Consider the following 17,280-nt stretch of genomic DNA (forward strand, 5'->3'; position numbering starts at 1 on the left):
CCTTGATAGATATCTCATAGATGCTTCACAACTGCCAGTTAAGGAGCACATGGACAGCCTGAGAAATAGTTCACAGAAGCGTGAACTCTGGAGCATACATTTGTCACTTGAGCAGAAGTAAAAGCTCTTCTCTCAGCAATATATATAGCCTTGCCATTTTCTCATCAGGTGAGATGTTACCAGATCCAGGTTTAGATTCTCTTAGGGATTTGCCCTCAGAGAAGAGGGGACCTTGAATGCTTCACTCTGAAATATCCAGCTCAAAGCTGCATCTCCTGATGAGTTCCCCTAGAGTAAGGGACTTTCTCCACTGAGATTTTTTTGGAGTATTTGAAAGATTTTCAGAAGGGAGAACCAAATATAGCACCCCAACCACAGGAACTTATCTAATTTTATCCAGTCTAGGGCAATGGTACATGCTCAAACAACATGGCCACCAAGAGTAAGAGGAATACCCATATTTGTGCATGACACCAATCAAGAAAAAAAGGAAGTTCCTGCAATGAACAAAAAGAAAATTACCGTGGGCAGCTCTAGAGGAACTTGCACTCATATTACAGGCTGTCAGGAACAGCAGCTGTGATGTTCTGAGCCAGCAATGACATTCCCTAGGAACCAGCCTTATCTGAATCCATAGATCCTGCTCTGCTGCTCAGAGACAGACCCACGTTAGCAGCCTCAGCCCTGGGCAGTGTGAGGCTGCGGTTTAGTGTCCAGACACTAAGAGCGGGGCAGTGCTGGCTGACACAGAAGTTAATGTGTCACTGCAAAAAGGAGTGTGGGGGGTTGGGGGGGCCTGGAAAGTCCGGGAAATGCTTGGGGGAGGAGGGGGCGGGGGGCGTGGAAGGAAAGCGCAAGAGTGCTTACCATGCAGGCAGATTCTGGAAAGCTTTGAGAGCTTTAGAAAAGCAAGTTAACCCAGCACCATGGCTACTGTATGGAGCTGATGTCATCTGGCTGTGCATAAAAGCCTCCACTTTTTCTTCTTTTGTGCAGTCCCAGAATGACATCACCTCAAAGCAAAAGAACGTACCTTTGTGCTGCAGCACTTCCCCTGCTGGCTCCTGCCACACATCTCACTCCTCCCACGTATGTCCCTCCTTTGCCCAGAAATGCTCCTTGACCTCCGCTGAATGCCAAACACCACTGTCTACTCAATGAGAGCCCTTGGGGAGCCCCCAAACGCCAGCAGTCTGGGGTGGTGCAGAGGAGCTCCTATTCAAACAACATATAGCATGCCATCCACCTCAGCAACCCACTGTGGGGCCTCGGCGGCCCATTTCAGCTGCTTTACAATGCTGTCCGAGCTGAATGGTGTGAACTGATTAGACAGACAGGGCAACTGCGGCGATTTAATTATTTTCAAGGTTGGACCCTCTTTGATGGGATGTACAATGGCACACAATTTAATCTTGTTACAGTCCAATATTGTTTTTAAATAAGCAGAGTGAAAAAGTTGCATTTGTAGCCTAACTTATGAAGAAACTGCAAACATAGTTTGCAGTTGTACAGTCATTAACAGATTTATTTATAATTGGCATGCATGCTCGCCTATTTAATGAGGCCTGCAACAGTCTTCGTGACATGCAAGAACAAGAGAAAAAACACCCAAAGCACATCCTGGCCAATGTTGTTTCATGCAGAGAAGGGGGGTGGGGGGCAGTGGGAAGTGAATGTGCTACCCAACAAAACAAGCACCACTAAAGAAAACTAGAGAGAAGCCTGCACAAAAAACACAAGTCTATAGGAACAGGGCAAACTGAGGGTTGAGAGTTTCCCATTAAAAAGATGATTCCCCTGTAACAGCATATATGTCCTGTTCCATACAGAAATTCTGCAGATGCCCCCCATCCCTTTGCCTGCTCCTGCAAATGAAACCATATTTCACAACATCTCTCAGTCTCTGATCAGATGATCTTCAAAGGTGCGCATGTGCAGAAACAACCACTGGGAAAGCACGTGAGGAATTACGAAGAAATGCAATAATTTTTGAGCTGTAATGGGTTATTTCTACCTAGCTGACACAGGGTGGCATAAACTGGGACACCATTACACATGCAGGAAAGGAAACATATCTTCCCAGAGGAAATCTGGTTAACTTACCATTAAGGTGCCACAGCATCTGGAACCCACTTCTAGCATTCAGTCCGTCAGAATAAAACACCACATGAAGGCTGGTCCCTGTAGTGCTCCCTGCCAGTGGGAGAGACTGCCCACAGAAAGTGCCTATCAGGTTGGATTGTACATCAGGCCCATCATACAGCTGCAATGAAACAAAAAAGTATCCCAGTGAGTAAGGAGCATCTCCCCAATTCTTAGTGTTCTATGAAGGACACCAAAGAAAAAGGAGTGGGACTTCTGGCACTGGCCACCTTTGCACAGCAATATGAGTTCTGGGGAGCATGGAAAGATTTGGATGAAATGATGAGAAAACATTATTGCAATATGTCTTTAAACCTGGCTGCACACTGTGCACAGTAGGAAGGTTTTGCTGTTTCTGTTTTGGTGTGTATTGGGAGTTGCTGGGGAAGAAGATAAAGGGCAAATGGCAATGAACTGAAATAGAAAGAAAAAGAGGATGTCATGGGTCTGATTTGACTGTGCATCGTAGATGCTCAGAGCCTCCAAACCTCTTGGTGACAACTCTGTTTACATCCTCATTTCTTTAAGACTGCACTCAGGTGATTTCAGGACTGACTGAGCTTGTGATGGAGAAAACCAAGCAGTCAGCATCACCGGAGCCTCCCAGAGTAGTGAGGACAAACTGAAAACTAAAAGCAAAGTAAATCCTCAAAAACCACAAGGCAAACTCCACATACGCTTATTTATGGTTTCATGATCTTATGCTAGTGTCCTGCTTTGGAGAAGTGGACTGAGTCATGCTTTCTGAACTTTTCTACTTAGAAACACTTTACGTTTGATCTCCTAGTCATGTTCTACGTGATGGTATTTTGACAGTCAGTGTGTTGGCAGATGTAGCCAGCCTGAAAATCTTTCTGTTCCCCAAATACAGATGAGAAATCCTCCATCCCACTCTTAAAACATCACCACTCTGAAAAAAAAAAACCACAAAAAAACCTCCAAAAACCCCAACCAAAAAACCCCAAACAACCCACAAATAAAATGCTAAAAAAATTCTGTATTTAAATCTTGAAATCTCAAGTTAGTCGCATACTTGCATCTAAATCAAAACCATGTATGTTTTGATGGAGTGACAGTGGATGCTTAGATATCTTAAGCCTACATTAGTTGTCTCCAAACAAGTTTAAAGGGTCTTTCAAGTCCCAGTTTTGTGACTTTTTTTCAAATCCAGTAAATCACACTGAGTATGCATCTGTGTTCCTCACCTAATATCCCTATGCTCCATGTCATTTTTCAGAGGTGAGCTGAATAATTTTTGCAAAATCAGTAAAAATGAGACATCTTAGCTAAATTGCTTTTGACTTATGATATCAGATTGCTAGTTGTTGTCAAGTTAGGAGTTGCTTTATTATTCTACTTTTGTTACTATGATTCTTAAAGTTTAGAAAAACAGCAACCCTTGTGCTCTTTTACCACTTTGCCACAGTTCAGCCGATCTTCTGTCTCACAGAGCACATCTTCCTAACACAACCCAGCAAATCACTGGCACAGAAACTATGTCTGAACATTCTCATTGTGAATTTTTGGCATGCTTCCTTTCAGAATTTCAACAAAAACTTTGCTCTGTTCTGAAGCCATCACCGTAAAGTTCTCTCCGTGCAAAGAATCAAATCTATGTTCTCTGGAAAAACAGTCAAGGTTTATTTATCTTTGCTCTCCATTCAAATCTCTTTTCCAAATATCTCTTATTCCACTAAGAATTCTCCTATGCTCAATAACCATAATATGAAAGTATGATATTACAGTAAATCGTGATTAACCACGCTAGCTACTAATTTTTGCACACATTTTCTAGCAGACACACATGTGGGAATGGGTAATTAAACCCTCAGCTTTTCTGTTCAACATGTTGGTCTTGCAGAACCTTCAGAAATCTCATTGTTGATTTAAGACATAGTTGGGGCCAGGAAATCTACTCAGATGGTTTCAAATCCTCAAGCAGACAGTCTACTTTGAATGTCTTTTTTTTTTTTTTTTTAATTAAAAAAAGAAAAAAAAATTATGTAGTCCAGCCAGAAGTTAGGGGCAAATGGTAGGAATAATTATATGGTAATATTCCATGGCTTATTTTATGGTTGGTGACCATGAATCTTTTCGGTTTCAATCTTCTAATGCAATGAAAGGCTCAGAGCACGAGAAGCGTATGGGAACTATCACTCCATTTGGCATAATTTCTCTAGGTGAGATCAGGAAAGCTGATCTCGCCTAGAGAGATTATAGTTTCTAGTTGCAGACCCATTGCTGGTAGTTCTTGCAAAGCTTTTATCAGATGTGGTCGATAATATATATGAAGTTGTTGTAAAGATTAGATGTTAAGAAGTTGAACATCCATCTGTGTTCTTTCTGAATGTAAAGCATGAAGGACCGTCTGACAGACAGATGGGATGTCCCATGCCCAGCATTAGACTTATGACCTTCCTCCAAGCCAGGCTGAGAGCTTTACACATTCTTTTATGGCTTAAGTTCAGCAAAATGAAATAAAGTCAGATCCAATTAGATTTTTTAATAGTACTACTTCCTTTGACAGCTTTGTGGTATATACTACTCATGTTTCTGTGGCTTCAAGCCATGGAAATCTTACACCAGAAAAATATGAATGGCAAAGAATGAATCAATGTGGAGATCATGAATCTGTGCTCTGAATAGAAACAAAAGCTATATTAAGATATATATTCAACCATCAGCCGTTGGCTTTAGTGATTACAAGTGAAAAGCCATTCTAAAGAACTATGGACTAAATCATACCCAGAAACTTTCAAATCCAAACAAAAAAAACAACCTTAATGAGTCTCCTGCAACTTTGATTCATCAAGGGAGTGTTATTTTTATCTACAACAGCAAATGTCACATTTCTATGTAATTTCCCCTGCAAACAGTGCCTCAGTTTTCAAGACACAAAGAACGGTTACTATGGCAATGCCTTCATGCCGAGCTGCCCCGCGGGTCTGGGTTCGGAGCGGAGTTTCGCAGGAAATTCGAGTGCCTGGCCAGCTGTAACTCATTGAGAGAGGCAGAACCAGGGACTCCTAGAATTTCAAGCTGTCTTTCACTTCTAAATGAAGGGAGCAGCTGTGTGTTTTCACAGGGCGTTTTGAACATCTCAAACCACATGTTGCTCTCACACAAATACGGGCAAGTGAAACTGAAGCTGAACGGCAGATCTCATGAGCCACAATTTCTCTTCTGATCTCTGAGATAGTATTTCTCACTTAAGGGCCCGCTTTGTCAGCTGTGCTATCCTAAACTGCTGCAAATCAAGGGAAGGTTCTTCCCTAGGCTATATGAAGCAAGGTACTCTGGTGGTCTGTGCCAGACAACTTAATTTTGGGGCACTCTGGTTGGCCACTCCGGTACCACACTTACTCTAGGAACTGGGGATTGGGCTTCCTCCCAGCTGCTCGTTGGGAAGAAAGCGCTTGCTCCCTTTCTGCGTAGATAGTTGTTTCGTAATTTGTGTATTTGTTCAGACCTTTTAGCCTCCATCAAAAAATCCAAGGGCTTTGTAATGATTTTGGCAGACAATCCAATGGGCAAAATATGCAAACAGCTGCAGCACATGTTCAGATCCTTAGCCCCCCTGCCTTTAACTGAAGCAATTACCCAGCAGCATCCGGAGCGCTCCGTTTCATCAGCCTGCACCCCGGCACTGGGGCCAGGTGGGGATGCAGTACGTTCAGACAAATTATTAGTAACTGTTAGGAGAAACCCTTTACCAAGTGTATAGGCTGACAAAAAAAGTAAAATGGGGATGTACTAGCTCTCTAAGGGGTGAATCAAGCTGTGGGACTGCCCTGCAGCAGAGTGGCAACTGAAAACCATCTGCTGCATGTTGGAGTGGGGCTGGGACAGCAAGGCTAGCCAAGGCTGCAGGAAGGCTTCGGCTTATGCAGTTCTCCCACAGGAGACACAACGGTCACCAGTACTCCATTTGGGCTTTTCTGACTCTTCAGCCTAGAAATATGTCACCGACACCAGCAATGATGCTCTGGAGGCCACAGTTGTTCACCTCTCTTTGGAGGAGCAAAGCAAAGCAGCATGACCTGTGTCACAGAGAAGCTCATTTCCAGAACTGGAGCAAGGGCTCAAGGATGGAGCCGCCTGGAAAATGGAGTTTCTGCTGCGTGGAAAGAAATAAAGATCTCAAAGAAATGGCAGGAAAGAAACTTTGACTGTGTTCCATTGGGGCGTACTCGAAGCAGGGACATTTTTCTAGCCGAGTGCCTTGTCAAGCTTATTCATTCTTGCAAAGTGAGACTGGCAAGAGCCTTTCAGACAGGTAGTGGGGCTCCATCTGTTCGGTTTTCCTGGTCGAAAACTGATCTTTTTTTCTTTTTTTTTCTTTAGGGCAAAATTTCAACTTTATTTCGCTGAAAAAGCATGTTTTTTCATCAGGAAAATCATTACAAAGGGAACCCTCCAGCCTAACCTGCCCTGGAAAATAGCATACATACATAGGTTAGGCACAACGCAGTCTCAATCCAGAGATGATGGAGTCTTCAAAGACAAACTGTCAGCTTCATATGAGGAGAAAATCCATCCTATGAATATCGACAGTTCTCATTTTATTGTACTGTAAATAATTCTATTATCAGATGTCATTAATTCATTAAGAATTATTAGTAATTATATCAGTAATTGTCTCAATTTGAATCTTGAAGCAAAGTGTTTGCAGTCTGAAAGCCTTTTCACAGGGACCAGCAGCAACAGCCCCGGGCTGTATTTGCAGAATTCAGCAAAGGAGGTTGTGCCTTGGACCAGACCAGCGTGGCCGCAAGTGCCTCACTCATTGCTGGAGCCTGTAGGACATCCTCAAAGGGTTATTCTGACACACACAAGTGTCCCTTTCCTCTTAGAAGAGAGAAACCCGACATGGGATTGTTTGGACTGATGTAAACACTAGAGGCAGTGATTACAGGTATCTGAGCAGCCCTTCCTGAACAGGTCATTTTTTGAAAAGGAAATTCTGATGGCATCGCAACAAGTATGTTACCAGAAAACAAAATGAAGCAAAAACCAGACAATATAATCATAATCCAAGTAACAGAACGCACTCCAAAGTGAGACCACCATTAATTGTTAAAGTAAGAATTACCACAAATAAAAATAACCCCTTTCCAAGCAGCACATTGCCTTCTAGAAGAACTAGAGTGCAAATTGAAGAACCTGCAGGTCCGTCAGCCAGAGCAAAAAACCCAAACAAACTAAAGCTCCAGGAAGCAGCACATTGCACTTGCTTTGCACCACAGCGACGTAGTTTTCATAGAAACAAAGGCAGCTTAAGGCTTTGAGCAATTTACTATGTGGAGCCTTGTTATTTCTGCACAAACAGGAGAACAAGATAAGGTTATGTTTGTGCTTGCATGATGAGAAGGGTTTGTAATTGCCACTAGAAAAAAAGCCCTTCTTAAGAACTCATTCTAAATGATGTTTTAATATGATTATTTAAATACATTTATGCTCTAGATGACCGTTGATAAAACTTGCTCTGGCCACCATAGGCAACTTTCCTGTCTCCACACAATGACACGCTTTCACTAATTAACCATTTTATTCCACAGTACAATGGAGTTTGACATTGTGCATCACTAGACATATAAGTACACCGATTAATCTAAATAGGATTTATCTAACATATGGAAATGTGCAAACGTCTATTTTTTTAATAGTAAGACTTGTATCGGAGTCTATGTTTTGTCTTGTAAACTGAGCCTGAAATACTCAGAGCCCTTTGAAAGTTTCAAGCAAAGTTAAATTCCACATTGGACTGCAGTAATACTTTTTAAAAAGGATTTTTCATCTCTTACATTACCACTTACTACCTTCTCAAATAAACAAGAATTTCTAACTACAGGCAAATTCACACATCCCTGTCTTTCTAGGAAAGGTTTATTTCTGCAAATAATACAGAAATTTTTTTATTTTTTTTTTTAGCAAGGCTCTGGATTTATTATGAGAATGTAAGAAAAGCAGGGTGTATCTTTGGATGAAATTTTAAAATTGTTGGAGATACAGGAGTAGGAGACAACTGCTGTTTAAGAAAGGAATCCCAGGAGACATCCACGTAGTCGGTTGACCCCAAGACCTGCACTCAAAACCTTCTTTGTTCAGCATGATCTTGTACGTAGAATCATAGAATCATTCAGGTTGGAAAAGACCCTTGGGATCATCGAGTCCAACCATCAACCCCACTCTACCAAGTTCTCCCCTACACCATATCCCCCAACACCTCCCAAGCCTGTATTAGGAAAGCACCTCCACCTGGTCGCCATGCTGTCTGGACAGAGAAGGTCTCAGCCACCTGCAATGGGGCAGTCCTGCACTCCGGATGGAGCAGGCAAAGCTGAAAGCAAGGCAGTCCAGTGCGGGAATGCATCTGAAAAGCCTGCATTTCTGCTAACCACTTGGGGTGCTTCGACGTCAAACCATGGCTCCATTGCCCAGGGCAAACCCAGGCTGCCCCAGTGTCCTGTTCCTGACCCCGTGCCTCTCCCTGAGGTACAGGCAGAGGTTTTCTGTCATGGGCAGCATCGAAACAGGTCCCTGACATGCCTCTCCTGCCTTTGTGGACCAAGGGGGTGCTTGTGGATCCATGCCCTTGTGGCAGTGGGGTCACACATGCTTGGTCACAAGGCTGTGGCTGCTTTGGTAGAGCTCCTGCTTTTCTCAATGCCTCAGAAACCGAGGCAGTTCCTCTGCAGCGAGAATCCACAGGTGATGGAGGGGGCAGGACTGCTTTTGAGCTTGGGACAGTAATATTTCCAATGTTACTACAGAATCACAGAATGATATGGGGTTGGAAGGGACCTCTGGAAATCAACCCTCTGGAGATCTGGAGTCCAACCCCCCTGCCAAAGCAGGTCCACTCAGAGCAGGTTGCACAGGAACGTGTCCAGGCGGGTTTGAATGTCTCCAGAGAAGAAGACTCCACCACCTCCCTGGGAAGCCTGTTCCAGGGCTCTGCCACCCTCAAAGTGAAGAAGTTCCTCCTCATGTTTAGGTGGAACTTCTTATATTCAAGTTTGTGCCCATTTCCTCTTGTCCTGTCACTGGGCACCACTGAAAAAAGACCAGCCCCATCCTCTTGACACCCTCCCTTTAAGTATTTATCAGATCCCCCCTCAGTCTTCTCTTCTCCAGACTAAAAAGACCCAAGTCCTTTCCTCATAAGAGATGCTCCAGGCCCCTCATCATCTTTGTAGCCCTCTGCTGTACCCTATTCAGCAGTTCCCTGCCTATTCTAAAGTTATTCTTTAGCAGAAAGCTGCTACTGTGGGAAAAGCTCCTTACAAAGAGACGGGGCTGTGCCTAGGGACACGGCAGTCGGGAAGGGGGTTGGAGAAGGTGCGTCTGCTCTGAAAAGACCAGGTGGCTCTGAGCAGTTTGCAGCGCTGCTGGCTCCATGTAGGGCTGAGTGAGCTCCTCATGTGCTTTGCCAGCCCAGATGAACCGAAGTGCCAGTGCAAGCAACATCACACTGACACCGTCAGGGGCCAGAGGGCAGGATCCTCTCTGGGAATCCCCCCACCTTAAGAAAATTTGCATCATGCATAACTATGGCAACTGAGGAGAGCTGCAGCTTGGTCTCAGCAAAAGAAGATGGGAGAAGAGGGAAATTTTCCTTCTTCTTACACCTTCAGGAAAGGAAAACTGGCTGCTTATGGGAACACCAGGAAGGGAAGGGACAAGACCTTCAAAGTCTGGTGTAGTTTTCTCTGAGTCATCTTGGGGCTTCCCTTTGATGAGGGGAAGCTTTGACCAATTCAGATGGGTTTCTCCAGTCACCACATAATTTCGTACTGTGATGCTTGTGCTGAGTGGCATAAGCCACTTCACTGCACAGACAGTCTCACCAATGCTGGCCAGGCTTTCCAGCAAAATTTGGAATACAGAGGGACAGGGGAGAGAAGAATCAGCTGCAACTAGATGAGTCCCAAACGCCCTTTCCCCAACAAGGGGCATGGACACTACCATCATATGGTATTATTTCACAGTCACTTCATTCTACAAGGCTTCTTCCTGAAGGTACAGGCAAAGTCACATTGCTCTGAGCTGGCAGGGTGTGGAAAACCCTGAGTCCCTGAAGGTCTGACTCATTTTGTGAGCCCAAGAGCAGAGTCTGTGTTGGCTTCACTCGTGGTTCTTGTCATCTGAGGTTTCTGTGGGCACCATGCAACCCTTTCATCACTGACAAATTTAGCTCTCTTGAGGGGTGGAAGTTTTTGTGTGTGTTTGTAAGTCCGCTTCTAAGTAACCTTTCAAGCAGCAAAGCCAAAGTGTACTTCAATTATGGCAATGTAGGCAACTGGAAAAAACAAAAATCTGAGCCCTGAGCCAGTCTTGTGTAGAGTGGGCAGCTTTTTGGCCTGACGCTCTTCCTTCTGAGTATCCAGATCTCTCATAGAAAATCTGTGCAAAGTCTGATTTCCCTGTGTACCCATGATGAGGCCTGCCACAGAAACCCAAGCAGAATCGTCGCTTTTATCCTTACAGTCTTACACTGAAGGACTTCTTGTGGAGGCCCATAAACCCCTGAAGGAATTCAGGGATGGGCTGGCCTGCTGCCAGCTTGCATGGTAATACGTTAATGGATACCACTGCAGTCTGGCCAGCAGGCTGTAATGTGATGTCTGTGCGCAGAACCTGGATGGGTATATTTAATATATCATCTGCTTCCCCAGGGTGATGCACGACCAGTGACATTTTGTAAATCAATGCATGGCCATAAGCAAAGCCATTCTCTGTGCTTGGAGAATTCCTGCAGCACTTTAAAAAGACACACTTATAAATAAAATGTAATAATATTCATCTCATGTATTTGTAACTAGTAAATATGCTTAAAACATATGCAAGGGAGGTTTAGATTAGATATTAGGAAGAATTACTTTACTGAAAGAGTGGTCAAGCACTGGAACAGCCTGCCCAGGGAGGTGGTGGAGTCACCATCCCTGGAGGTATTTAAGAAACGTGTAGACGTGGCTCTTCAGGGCATGCTCTAGTGCCTGGGATTGTTGGTTTGTGGTGGGGTGTTGTGTGTGAGGTTGTGGGTGTGGGGTTTAGTTGGTGGGTGCTTTTTTTTTTTTTTTTTTTCTTTTTTGGGGGGGGGTTGTTGTTTGTTTGGTTTTGTGTGTTGTGTTTTTTTGTTTGTTTGTGTGTTTGTTTTTTTTTTTTTTAATGTGGTTGGACTCGATGATCTCAAAGGTCCCTTCCAACCACTAAGATTCTGTGATTCTGTGATTCTGTGATATTAGAAGAGAGTAAAACTAGAAACAGGGTAAGTTTTTTTTTCTCTCCTATGATAAGCTAATAAAAAAAGAGGATGACCAGCTGAGCAACAATTATCTAATGCAGTATTCCCAGATGGAGAAAAAGGATATTATGGCACATCCCTGGAATGCTACTGTGGTATAAAAAAGAAAAAAAAAAAGAACATATCCTGTTACCATCAGAAGGAAATGAAACAGTTCTCAGGAGCAGATGCCATATTAATTACTGTACTCATTTGCTAATATCCACATACAAAGGTGCAATGGTATTTTAACCACCCTGAGCCTAATTGCTGAAAGAGTCTGGACTGCTTAAGTACACTGGCAGAAAGTAAGCAAAGAATTGCTTCATTCCAAAGAGGAACTCTGTCCTGCCCTGCAGCAGAAGGAAGGCTACTGTTGTTATCAGGCAGTTGTTTGCCCCCATCAAATGTTCTTTTCCATAAACCCAATGATAATCCCATCCTTGCTGAAGTGCTGCACAAACCAAAGGGGTGAGACTCAGACAAAGAGCTCTGAGACTCATCTTGCTGCATGACACAATTTTACTATTTGCTTATCAGGCTGGTGGCATCTTGCAAAAGGCTGGGCAAAGTCTTCCCTCTTCTTATTAAAAGCAGATACTAAACAGACTGGTGTTCAAGGGATGACTGTACTTTCTGAGCAGAAGAAAACAGAGGGACGTTGTGACTGAAGGACAGAAAATTTAGTGGTTTTCAAATTATATTTTTCTTGGATAAGAAAGAAGTAAATATCAGTCCTACTGCAAGACTCTGATCTTCAGGGCAATAACATTACATTCTCCTTACTTATAAAATGGCTTTGACTCTGTGGAGATTATGTTCTGTCATACTAAATAAGAAGGTAATTCATCATTAAAGATGGGGAGTTAAATATATGCTCGTTCAGCTAATAACCTGGTGAATGTAGAGGAAGGAATGACATTTCTATGTCATTGCCTACAGTATCTCACTGGCTATAGCATGATGACTCCTCTAGAAAGACTAATATTAGGTTATTAAGCCAAGCCACAACACACAATATAATTTAAAGATCATCCAATCTAGTTACAGTTAGTGCAGCATCACTAGGAAACAGTCTGCTATTTGGTATGCCTTGTATCATATCATTGCCACTTCTGTAAACGTTGCTTCTTTATCAGAAGCAATTAATCTCATATTCTTGAAACTTCACTCTAAAACTCCTTCCAAATCGTCACACATCCTGTGAGCATTACTAGCAATGAGCCAACACCCCCTGACAGGCCATGAAACATTGCACGCTCCTCGTTTCTTGAGAAAGTGCTCATATGAGAGATTCATGTCAGAGACTGAAATTATAAAAAACTGCCATTTTGCCCAGTTTTGTCACACTGCCCCTTCTCGATTTCTGGCACCTACACACAGGGGCAGAAAACTGCCACCAAGTCAGAAGAACAGGACTTTTTTTTTTTTTCTTCCTACTTTACCCAGGCATAAATAGCTGTACATGCTGAAATGGTCTGAGGACAGACGGAGTCAGAGTCAGTCAAGGCTCAGTGCGGAGGGGGAATGCTGCTCGCTATGAGTAACACCAGCCAGCTGCTGCAAACGGCAGGCTGGCTCACAAGAAGCATCCCGTGATCAAAGGAGAAAAGGAAATAGGTAACACAATACATGGCTGACTTATTGTACAGCTGTGACTGCATTTCAGCCTAGGACAGCCACGCACTATACTTGCACTTACTTGTGCTCTTCAGACATCTGACTGTCTTTTTCCTTGTCCTGTTTTTGAAACAGTTGTTTGCTCTAAGTCATGATAATTTCTTTGGTAACTGAAAACCACTAGAAATACCTGTGTGTAGAAACTTTTGGTTTTGTCATTATTCTACAAATTTAATTTCTGAGTCATATGTGGACTAAGCCAGGGAGCAAATAGCAAATTAATATATTCCGTTTATATCAGACTGAATTAATCACAAGGCAAAATGCTGTTCTTGTATACTACATGTCGGTTTGAGTCAGAAGTGTAAGTCATAACTAAACACGAAGCTGAAGAACTGTCCCTTTTCCAGGACAGAGACTGGGACCAAAATGAAAGTGTCCAGTGGACCAGGTACAGCAGGACTCAGGAACACAGTCTAGCTGTCCCCACACCCACAAGCACCATGATTTTCTCCTTGAGAATTCAAGATGATTTCAAAAAAATCAGAGCTGTGGTTTGAGACATTTGCAATGTCACAAAAGTATTCTGTCCACATGCATTAAACCTGTTTCTCCCACTGACTTTTAAAAGCAGCTCTGCTATTGTTGCTTTGTTGGGGTTCTTGTTCTGTTTTGGTTTTTTTTTTGGCAACTGCCATTTCTTGATTGCAGTCTTCTCAGGCAGGTCATCCCTCTGCCTTAACACCTCTGTAACATTTAAGCTTGTCCTTCTCCATCACATACCACTTTCCCATACTCACTCTACCACCACTACTGTGATCATCACCTAATCCAACCTAACAGCGAACTCTTGTCATTCCCATCCCCAGCCTCCCAGCAAGTAGCAGCAAATATTGTCACCAAGCCTGCAGTCTGCAAGCTGCCATGGAGCACCAGGCTGCTACTGTTAGGGCTGCCACAGAGCTAAGGAGACAAGTAGGGTGTTGCTACCTGCTGCAAGGGGCTGAGGTGGGAGACCTGCTGCCACCAAACCATAAAGGAGGTGGGAAAAGGGGTATCTAAAAGCTCCTGGGGAAAAGGAGCACTTGATCAGCACCAGTGGCCACTCCAGTTTGCGAGTGCAGCTGCATGGAAACTGTCTGAGCAGCAGTTTCCCATTTCCCCCAAGAAAAGGGTGAAGGACTCTGGCACATGGTCCACACACCGCCCACTTGGACTACAGTGAACAGGATTGTACCTCTATCGTCCCAGTGTTATACTCAGCCAGGGCATCAGAGCTTTCCCCTTTCAGGCCTCTTTGCAATAAATGAATCTCAAAATTAGCATATAGCAGAAACATCATTTATCTTAGCTGAACAGCTATGAGTCGGGGGGGGTTTCTGTTAACCTTTTTTCCAGTTTGCAGTGGCGTCAGACTCCACATGGATTTCAGACAGAGAAGTCCCAGATATCTGCAGTCTGCTTAGAAAGTGAACTGCACACTTGTTCCAGATTATTCCCCCTTTCCCCTACACCACAGAGCACTCCCAGCCCTGCCAACACGCTCCCCTTTCGCAAGACGCAGGGTGGGAGCAAACACTACTCAGTTCCCTAGCTGGTTCAACCTTGTTCTCTTTTTTTACACTATGGCACATATTTGTGCAGTGTGCAACAACCAAATGAGAACATCTTTTCCAAGTGGTATTTCTTAATGACATTTGGAGAAAGATTTATAAGTTATGTCACATGAGTTGCAAATTAAAGCCTCCTTAACACACTTCCATGACTCTGTTTTTCCCTTGCATTTTCCTCTTTATACCTCTTTCAGTAGGTGTTTTCATTGATTGGAAGCACTGCAAAACTGTTAAAGAGTGCAAGTGCTTTTCTGCTCCCTGTCTCCTCTCCCCCTCTGATGTGTTTTATTTCTGTTAAGTGCTTTGGATAAGGTCTTTGGCTCTGGCACTATTCCTCCAGCCTTGACTTCAGTCTAGAATAGCGTCTTCTGGCAAGTCTCCTCACTGGCTGGCTACTGTGTGCAGGGCTCCTGCTTTTCATGGATCAAGGGCTTAAGCATCTTGAGACTAGCACTGGCCTCTCCACTTGGCTCCAATGTTTCCTTTTCAACTCCCTCACAAAATGAACCAGGGTTTAATAGCTAGTTCTCAATACAGTGCTCCCTTGTTTACTTTCTTCACATGTCTATTCTTTCTTTCCATTCCTGAGCACAAAGGGAAGAAAGCTGGAAGAACACCACTTTTTTTTTTTTCCAATTTATTACCAGTTTTGAGCTGTGAAAGCTGGCATAGTAAGGAGGTAGAGGGAGTGAGGGAGGACATCTAGGGGGAAGATTAGCCCATCACCAGGCCTCTTGCTGGACCTTCTGCAAGACACCAGTGTAAGTAAGTATCCCCAGAAATGTGAGCACTATTCCTTAGCCCTCTCCTTGGCTGTAAGTAGTCTTCTCTAACACTTCTCTAAATTTCAGTTCCTCTTGTGCAAAACCTAAGCAGAGCACAGAGGCTACACGCTGGCATCCTGTACAAGGGTGAAATCTCAAGGATGGATTAGTTCAGTAAAACAGCAAAATTGTAGGCAGGAGATTATAATCCTTAGTAGAGCAGTAATCATGACTACACTCTACTTCCCACAGTACGAGGTACAAAACTGAAAGAAAGCATCTTTCCAGTTGTCCCAGGAATAAGATTTTTTAGGAAATAAAATTAAAGGGTACTTGGTTTTAGATTGACTGGATGGTTTTAGTTGGCTAAAAATTTCTCATTTTGTTTGTGGGTAAATTCAGTTTTTTTCAGTCCCTTTAAAGAAGCTGATTAATTATGAAAAGGAAAATATAAACAGGAGACACAGCAACCCTCCCTTTAAAAATGTAGAAATAACACATTTTAAAGTTTTTGTACATTCCCCACTCCTTCTCAGATGAAAAGTAGAGGAATACAATTAGGCTCATTGCCCTTTTGCAATCAATTTACTTATCTCAGGATTTCTTCTTCTTTACATGAAGCTGGAATCATGACGTCTCACTTGGCCCATAAGAGCCAGGGCATCTACTCTAAGGTGATAGCTAGACTCTCTGTAGCAAATCTAGGCACCTGCAAAGTGATTCATTCTCCCTATTGCAGACACCTGTCAAGGTAGGATGAAGTGCTCTCTGGCAACACTTCACTCCCTGCTGATTGCAGAGGAAGTAGGGACAAATCGGGAGTTTTAATGGCTAAATTTAGATAAGATAAATCTTCTGCACCATTATTGTTTTTCTTTATTGAGGAAGACCGTTCTTTTTTCTAGAGTCTGGGTACATACCTTCAAGAAGTCACGGTCACAGTCGGATCCATCTTCTAAATCAAAGGCTGTGAAGCTATAGTTGAGTGTGTTCCCCTTTGTAGTTTGGATAGTCCAGTTGCAGTGCTCATTTAATGGGTAATTATTTGGATAATTTAAACTTTCCAATATGCCGTGGCTACGATTAACAGTCAGTACTTCATGGCAAACTGAAAAAAAAAAGTTATAATGAATTATATTTGTGCAGTGGTTATTAATCCAGCATCTCAAAAAATTACTAATTGAAGTTACTGATAGCATTACAAGGTGAGAAATATTTTTATACACAGATTAGAGCAGAGAAATCAGGCAGAAAGAGAATTGTGACCTATTGGAGAACATATTGCATATGTTGCAAACAAAATCCAGACTTTCCAAACTTGAATTCTTCAGCTCTACTATGTCCTTCTTTTCTGACACTTGCAGACTCATCAGTGTATGTAACATATATTTTTGGTAGTTTTCTTTAATTCTAAGTACGTGGTTATTCCTAAAACACATTTTCTTCTTTTTTTTTTAACTAGTAATAGAAATTTACCCTGTCATTTGAAACAATTTGGAGAGGATGCTCTACAAAGATTGACTAACAGATTAAAATGGTTTATTTCAGCAAACTGGGGGAAAAAATTATAATCCCTGGCTAAAACAACAAACAGAAAGTACACTGCTTGGATTTTCTAGCTCCAGGAACTGGAAGTGATCTTGAAATTCTTTAAATTCTTTAAAAAGGAGCCATGATTTTCCTTGCAAGTCACCCAGTAACATCCTAGCATAAGAACTGGACACTCACCTGGAATAAAGAGAACTTTCCTTGAAGTGCAGAGAAAATGAAAAAGAAACTAAACTAGATAAAGAGTAAAATTACAATTATGGCATTAGGTCAGTGAGTCTCATTTTCCTGTATCTAACTTTCACTA

At 42.8% G+C, this 17,280-nt stretch overlaps 1 protein-coding gene across 1 annotated transcript in view; it reads right to left on the bottom strand.

Moving 5' to 3' along the window:
• CUBN (cubilin) overlaps nucleotides 1–17,280 on the bottom strand; it is a 148,944-nt gene that overhangs the window by 86,633 nt on the left and 45,031 nt on the right. Inside the window, exons 27-28 of the mRNA XM_074156956.1 lie at nucleotides 16,346–16,533; nucleotides 2,104–2,263 (exon numbers count right to left, since the gene is read on the bottom strand). Coding sequence (XP_074013057.1) covers nucleotides 2,104–2,263; nucleotides 16,346–16,533 — 348 coding nt within the window. The remainder of the gene's footprint in view (nucleotides 1–2,103; nucleotides 2,264–16,345; nucleotides 16,534–17,280) is intronic.

Source organism: Numenius arquata, chromosome 12 (genome assembly GCF_964106895.1).
Source record: "Numenius arquata chromosome 12, bNumArq3.hap1.1, whole genome shotgun sequence".
Classification (NCBI taxonomy): Eukaryota; Metazoa; Chordata; class Aves; order Charadriiformes; family Scolopacidae; genus Numenius; species Numenius arquata.